Source organism: Humulus lupulus, chromosome 4 (genome assembly GCF_963169125.1).
Source record: "Humulus lupulus chromosome 4, drHumLupu1.1, whole genome shotgun sequence".
Lineage (NCBI taxonomy): Eukaryota > Viridiplantae > Streptophyta > Magnoliopsida > Rosales > Cannabaceae > Humulus > Humulus lupulus.
The window spans coordinates 52170356-52177538 of NC_084796.1; the positions used below are offsets into that span (position 1 = coordinate 52170356).

At 35.9% G+C, this 7183-nt stretch overlaps 2 protein-coding genes across 2 annotated transcripts; one reads left to right on the forward strand and one right to left on the reverse strand.

Moving 5' to 3' along the window:
• Positions 1-1092: 1092 nt before the first annotated feature.
• On the forward strand, positions 1093-2931 carry LOC133830434 (uncharacterized). Its single transcript, XM_062260410.1, has 3 exons — positions 1093-1437; positions 1537-1625; positions 2599-2931. Exons 1-3 carry the CDS (start codon positions 1408-1410, stop codon positions 2750-2752), a joined length of 273 nt encoding a protein of 90 aa, XP_062116394.1. The 5' UTR covers positions 1093-1407; the 3' UTR covers positions 2753-2931.
• Positions 2932-3291: 360 nt separating this feature from the next.
• On the reverse strand, positions 3292-6689 carry LOC133830433 (anaphase-promoting complex subunit 8). Its single transcript, XM_062260409.1, has 4 exons — positions 6505-6689; positions 5814-6120; positions 3870-5120; positions 3292-3745 (listed from the first exon to the last, which is right to left on the reverse strand). The coding sequence occupies exons 1-4, from the start codon at positions 6588-6590 to the stop codon at positions 3656-3658; spliced, it is 1734 nt and encodes a 577-aa protein (XP_062116393.1). The 5' UTR covers positions 6591-6689; the 3' UTR covers positions 3292-3655.
• Between the last annotated feature and the right edge of the window lie 494 nt (positions 6690-7183).

Consider the following 7183-nt stretch of genomic DNA (forward strand, 5'->3'; position numbering starts at 1 on the left):
CATATTATCATTTAATAGCATATTAAATCAATTATGGCCCTCCCGACCTCCTAATCAAGGTCCTAAACCTTATTAGGAAATTTGGGCCATTACACTAAGCATAGTCGAGATTTCCAAAAACCAAATGAACATTTAATTTGAAGCTCGACTAATGTGAGTATAGCTCAAATGTGCCCAGTCGAGCTCTACTAGTATCTCAATCAACTATGGTCGAGTTGTACTAAATATAGTCGAGATTTCCAAAAACTATATAAACCTTTAGTTTGAAGTTCGACTGGCTTGACTCGACCAAGTCCAGTTTAGCTAAACAAACATCTCGCCCAAGTTGATGTACGAGTTGAGCTTGACTAAATGTATGAGTAGAGCTTGACTATACATCGTATAGATTTTTAAGGACATAGTAGACCTCGACTGGCATGAGTAGAGCTAGACTAATATGAGTAGAGCTCGACTATACATAGTCGAGATTATGAAAAAACTTAACATAGTCGAGAGACAACAATATTGAGTGAAAGGTTGAAATATGAAGCTCGACTAGGTACAGTTGTGCTTGATTGTGTTTGGTAGAGCTCAACTATAGTTGGTTGAGATACTATTAAAGCTCCACTGTGTTGGTTGAGATACTATTAGAGCTCAATTGTTGCTCATTTGCTCAATTATAGTTGGTTGAGATACTAGTAAAGCCAAACTTAACTCGGTCGAGATGCTTGTAGATCTCAATTGTTGCGCAAATGTAGTTGGTTGGGTACATTAGCTCAACTTTACCTAGTGAAGCTTCATATTTTCAACATTTAGCTTAACATTGTTGGGTACAGTCCAACTCGACTAGTTACGGTTGAGCTAATGCCAATGAAGCAAGTTTAAATATTGAAAATATAAAGCTTGACCAAGTCCAGTTTAGCTCTTCTAGTATCTCAACCAACTACAATTAAGCAAACTGTACACGCATCTTGACCAAATTGAGTTTGACTCTACTAGTATCTCTACCAATTATGGTCGAGTTGTACTAAACATAATCTCGATTGACGTGAGTACAACTCGAATGTACCCGGTCGAGCTCTGCTAGTATCTCAATTTAACTAAATTTATATATATTATCTTTTTATTTTGCTTCACCTCCCCGTGTGAAGTTGGGATTTTAGGACTTGGGTAGAAGAGTGGACTTGAAAGAGAAAGGGTAATTTAGACTTTTCATACATCAATAGATGAAAAATACATTGTATTTGTAAGAGGTCATTTTGCTAAAGACTGTGAGGTCATTTAGCTCAATAACCCTAATAATAATAGAGGGTGTCTGTTGAGGGTAAAGAAAGATAAAAGCCTCGCTCAAGATCATTATTCCTGCCCTTTTTCTGTAACTCTGAATCTCTTTTCTTTACTCTTCTATCTTCTCTGCCACAACAATCAATGGCTTCCAGTCGATGGCTTAGGCCTGAGGTAGACTTTGGGTATAGGGTTTCTTTTTCATCTCTCTGATTTAGTCTCTACTTCTCTTTTTTCCTAATTATATATGGGTTTGGGTTTATTTGTGTGTAGGTTTATCCACTGTTCGCTGCCGTCGGCGTCGCCGTTGGAATCTGTGGGTTTCAGTTGGTTCGCAATATCTGTATCAATCCTGAAGTCAGGTCTTTCCCTTATACATACATTCATTAATCTATATATTTACATATTTGTATAAGCGTGTGTTTTGGCTATATGTTTTCGAATTGTTTAATTTTTTTATGAGGAGAAAGAAATTATTGGAGTCAATTATTTGCTTATTATTATTGTCTCCTCCCTTTCCCTTCCTTTGTATATGTTTACAGACCTATGTGTAAATTTTATAGTGTGTACACACACACCCATGTATATTATTTTGTGTATACATACATGGATAATGATTAGCTACGATCGGTAATGTAGAATATTAGTGTAGGTGAATACTTGTTTACCCTTTGTTGCAACTCCAATAGGTAGTTTCGAAGCTAGAAAATGAATTATCGTAACATTTGGTGATGTTTGGTTGGGGTAATAGAATGTAATGCAAAGTAATCAATTTTCATTCCATTAATTTGTTTTCCACCATTTGGTAGAATGAATGAACCTCATTATAATGCAAGATTGAAAAAAAAAATTATCAACTTTTTTGTATTCATATTAATTTTTATTCTATTACTATTCTTTTTACATTCTCGTTCCTATTTTCCATTTTCATTCCCTCCAAACAAAAGACACCTAAGTATTAAACGGTTGATGATTTGAAATTTTAGCACCATGAGTTTTAGGTCCAGCGATCAGGGACATAATTTGCTCCTTTGCGGTCTCAAGTTCAAGTCATCATCATGGGGACTGACCTAGCACAAGTTCAATCTGAGGACAATTATAAGAAAATTGACTTGATTAGTATGTCCTTTGCATATTTGTGTGTGCAATGTGTTTCTTTTGTCACATTCTTTTAAATGCTTGAGATATGTAGTAGGTGTAAATCTATGAACTGCACAGATAAGTTTATTTATGTGTAATTTATTTGGTGTTTGGGGGTATTAGAAGGAAATTATTATGTACTCGAAAGATTAGTCTCTTTAAAACTTGAGAGGTGTTTTTATTTTTGGTTTTCAGGGTTTCCAAGGAGAATAGGGCAGCCGGTGTTTTGGAAAACTTTTCTGAGGGAGAGAAGTACTCTGAGCATTTTCTGAGAAAATATGTTCGGAACAAGACTCCTGAGATCATGCCATCCATCAACAGCTTCTTCACTGATCCAAACCGGAGCTAAATATGACTTCAATCAAAGCTTTACTGCGGTTCTTTGTTATTTGAAAGTTGATGTGGGTTGCAAACAAAATTAAACTTTGGATGAATATGTTAAATAAATAATATGGTTATGTACTTCTGGGTTTAATAGTCTTTGTGTAAGCCAAACTCGAATTTGAATTTGAACTGTGTTTTGGTGCATTATCTATTTACATTACATAACTTTTAAGTTCTCTCCCCTTATCTAATCCCGGTGCTTCTGGTCACTAACAACTACCAATAATAGCAAGGATTCCAAAATGACAATAAAGTATACAATATGGTTTATAAATGGTTCATGGTCAATGGAGAATTCAACAATTCATTTACACGGAAGTGTTAATTTGGTCCAGTAGCATAAGCACTTTAATTTTTTTGTCTTTATATTTTTTAACCGAAAAAATATACGAACCTTCGTATCTACAACCCAAACATATCCTTGCAAACTATGGTTTGGGAGAAAGCGAGCAAACGTGATCAGAGTTGAAGAAATTACTAAAATGCAACACCTGAAAGGGGCACTGAAAAACAAAATATGCTTTTTCTGGGTCTAGTATAACGTTAAGAAATGACCCTATTCATAATTAAATCTTCAGGAGAATCAATATACAGGCTACCAACTAAAGAAGAAATTGTGATGTAGTACATGGAAGAAAAAATTTCACGCCCTGAGACGCTTCCTAGACAACAAAAACTCTTCAATTTCCGCAGCTACTACTCTCCACCCTCAATCTTGAAATCAATAAATAAGACCATCAAACGATTCCTTCACAGTAGCAGCCCGAGCCATGCATATCTTCCATCATCTCCAAGCTTTCATTGGCTGTTGATTTCCATGTGCCAGAAACTGGAACAAACATGCTTCTAAAGTGTGGTAATGTGAATATTATGGGGGGAAGTGCTCAACATCCATAGAAGGGAAGCTGGATTGTGTTATTCTCATTCCTCGTAGTAAACTCTTTGCTGTTTCCTTTTCCTGTAGAAAGACAAAATGTAAATAATATATACATATGAATTGTAATGTTGTTCTTGTGAAATCTAAAATACAGCTTAAGTTTTAGTTTCACCCATATGCAAGAAAATATGACAATAGAACTTACGGGGCCAGTGTAATCCAGAAGACGGGTACAGTACACTTCTGCTTCTTCAAATCTCTTCTGATTCTTGTAGTGAGTAGCGAGGAAAAGCAAAGCTTCAACCATATTCGGTCCTTCTCTCTCTTCATCTTCCATCCTTTCCAAATCCTTTTTGTAGTAAAAGGCTGCCTCTTCAGAACGCCCAAGCTCATGATGTAGCTTTGCTAACTGGTGCAGTGCAATAGCTTCCCGATCATTGCAATTAACTGCCCTTTGGTAACACTTAATTGCTTCCTCAAGCATGTGAAGCTGGTCAGTTTCATAACACTGAGCCATGGCAATCCACAATCGAGAATCATTCGGCTGCAAGAAAACAGATTTCTTGAAGTAATGAAGAGCATAGAAGCGCATACCCATCATTTCATAAGCTTGACCCAGCCCATACCAAGCTCGATAATCACATGGATTTATGTCTATAGCACGGCGATAGGCGTCAACAGCAGCAGGAGTATTTTTCATTTCAACAAACTCATGGCCCATAAGCGTCCAAGCTGACAAATAATTTTTGTCCAATTTCAACGCTCTTTTAAAATATAAAACAGACTTTTCATGCTGCCCTTTTAAACTGTAATAATTTCCAATTATGCAACAAGATTCAGGTCTGTATTTATCTGTCATGAACACCCTATGGGCAAGGTAACTGAGGGCAGAAAAACATTCCTTTGCATAAAGCACATTCGAATACATATCCATGTCCTCCACTCGATATGGATCATTCCTTAAAAGTTCTTCAAAAATTGCTTCAACTACTTCAAATTCCCTTAAGCTGTACTGAGCTTTAGCAATTTGAGCCTGAATGTAATTACTAAAACTGAAGGTACCCTGCAAATATTCATATTTTGCTAAGGACTCATTATGCATTCTTAGTTCTTGGTAGGCACTGGCAAGAAAGAAGTCTTTCATCCAATGGTTATTGAGATTAAGGCTGTTCAATATGTCAATCGTAGTACACAAGGACTGCAACTTCGACCAAGCATCCCAATTCCATGGGTAGTTATTCACGGATTCCACAAGAACCGAACGAGCAAGATTCTCACTGCCTTTCTCTTTGAGCACAATTCCATACAAGTATAATCCGAAAGGATCAATTGTGCCATTCTTACGAAGTGTTGATAGCTCCCTCTCCAAAGAAACCAGTTCACGGTTCACAGCATTAGTCTTACCTAAAGGTCCCTCAAGTTCTACCATTTCTTCCTCTTTCCGCTTTTCTCCAGCCTCCATTAACCAAAAATATAAAATAGAGGAAATGGTGAATAAATCGTATTACTAAGAGCACAATATACATACAAGGGCATGCAATCTCAAGTCTCAAGCAATAACTAATATCATAGAGATAAATCATATTTAATAAAATGGTTTAAGTATTAACAAAAGATCAAGACCTGAACCCCATCCATAGTAGGTGGCAACAACTAAATTCCTAAAAAAATTAAGTGATCAATTAAGTTAACAACCAAGAGTAAGATTTTCCATGCTCAATCTAGATTTTGCTTCAGAAAAGTAAACAGCTTCTTCTACCTCTTAGGAAAAGATAGAGAAAAGAGAGAAGAGTTACAAGGTCCTTGAACAAAAACCTCTAAATTGATCAGCAAGCATCATACTTGTCTAGCATAGTTAGTATATTCAATGTGCTATTTTATTTGCTGGCTGACCACCAAAAAAGAAAAGAAAAAAAACGGTGGCATTGAATGATTAGTGCCATAATTGAGGATGTGCAATTATAGAATCAACAACAAGCACCTTAGATAACATTCACGTGTCTCAATCCAACAATATGGCATATATGCCTTAATCAATGTTGATAAGCAATCTCTGGCCACCAAATAAAGAAGCAAAAAAGTTCAACTTTCAATTCGAAGTATTGAAACATAAATATAACCAAACGGAAGCCAGAAGAATGTAGCAAACCAGATAAAGAGCGTAGCAGCGCAAGAATACAGATTTCTTCCCGCTCTGATCTCGAAGCACATGAGCTGCCCTTTTATATTCTCGACAGTCAAAATAGGACTTCGCCAATAGGTAAAAGTCACCATCCACAATCTCATCTTCCTCCATTACAGGAGTGGAAACATAGGATACACCGGCTGCTGGCGTTGAGGTGATATCATTGGTACGGAATCTGCGCCGAATGCTAGAGCTTCCACGATGGAACCTGGTGTTTGCAGGAGTGAACTTTGCCGGGTCCAACTCAATACCCACAAGTTGTTCTGCTGCCCTGCAAAAGTAAGTAAAGAACTACCCACATAAATACCAAAGATAACAAAAGTGGTCTCCGTGGAAGATCTATACTACACTTCCCATTTCCTCCAAAAAGATAAACCCATGATATTGATTTAAAAAGATCAACTTTCTACAAAAGAAATTAACTAAAAATAACTGAAAATGCATATCCATACTCAAGTTGAGCTTGTGAAATTTCCCAAACAAATTTAATATCTAAAAACCCAAAATTCTAAAACCCGTCAAGGACACGGAAACTAATATTACTTTGCACGCAAATTCTACAAATATATATATATATATATAAAAAAAATTAACTTCCATAGATACATCAAGAAGGAGAGAGAGAAAAAGGTTTAGGGTTTTAGAAAGGGGTTACCATTTGGAAGCGGAATAAAGACATCGATCACTAAGCTGGCGAATAGCAGTTCGAAGCTCGTTCCTGCAACTCTCTTTCGAACTCATCTCTCTCTCTCTTACTGTTACTCACTTTCTGAGAGAGAAAGCTCCCGCATTAGCTGTTCCTTCAAAATCAAGTGTGAGCGCCTCTTATTTTATTTTTGAAAAAACACACTTTTCTTTCATTCTTATTGGCGTTCAAATCAATATTAACATCTTTTTTTTTTTTTTTTTTTGACGATAATGTCCCTGTCATGCGAAGTTTTCTTACTTTTCAAACATTTTTGGAATGTAAAAGAGAAATTTGACTTTTAATGCATTGAGGGGTAATATATAACAAAATTATACTAAAGCTAAAAAATCCTCACATTTTTATTTTAGTATTCTTTGAATTCCCAAAAATGTCACTATCATTAATTTTTTTCTATTTTTCTCGTATTGTCTTCTCCATCTCTATCTCTCACATTTTCCCTCTTATCTCTCAAGCTCTTGTATACAAAAAAAATAAGACAGCTTAATTTATACAAATTTTTGAGCTTGGATTTCAGAGTAAGTTGTGAATCCTTTCAAGGCAAGGACTTCGTTTTGGATTTCGAATAAAAAATCGTATGGGTAAATATATATTTGTTATATGTAATGAGGAAACTTGTTTATCAACA

Excerpts from the sequence above, each read along its gene's own strand:
- LOC133830434 (XM_062260410.1), top strand. The coding sequence starts at position 1,408 with ATGGCTTCCAGTCGATGGCTTAGGCCTGAG. Across the intron at positions 1,438-1,536 it reads GTCGATGGCTTAGGCCTGAG|GTTTATCCACTGTTCGCTGC; the intron begins GTAGACTTTGGG and ends ATTTGTGTGTAG. Across the intron at positions 1,626-2,598 it reads TGTATCAATCCTGAAGTCAG|GGTTTCCAAGGAGAATAGGG; the intron begins GTCTTTCCCTTA and ends TTTGGTTTTCAG.
- LOC133830433 (XM_062260409.1), bottom strand. The coding sequence starts at position 6,590 with ATGAGTTCGAAAGAGAGTTGCAGGAACGAGCTTCGAACTGCTATTCGC. Across the intron at positions 6,121-6,504 it reads CTTTATTCCGCTTCCAAATG|GGCAGCAGAACAACTTGTGG; the intron begins GTAACCCCTTTC and ends TTACTTTTGCAG. Across the intron at positions 5,121-5,813 it reads GCTGCTACGCTCTTTATCTG|GCTGGAGAAAAGCGGAAAGA; the intron begins GTTTGCTACATT and ends TGGTTAATGGAG.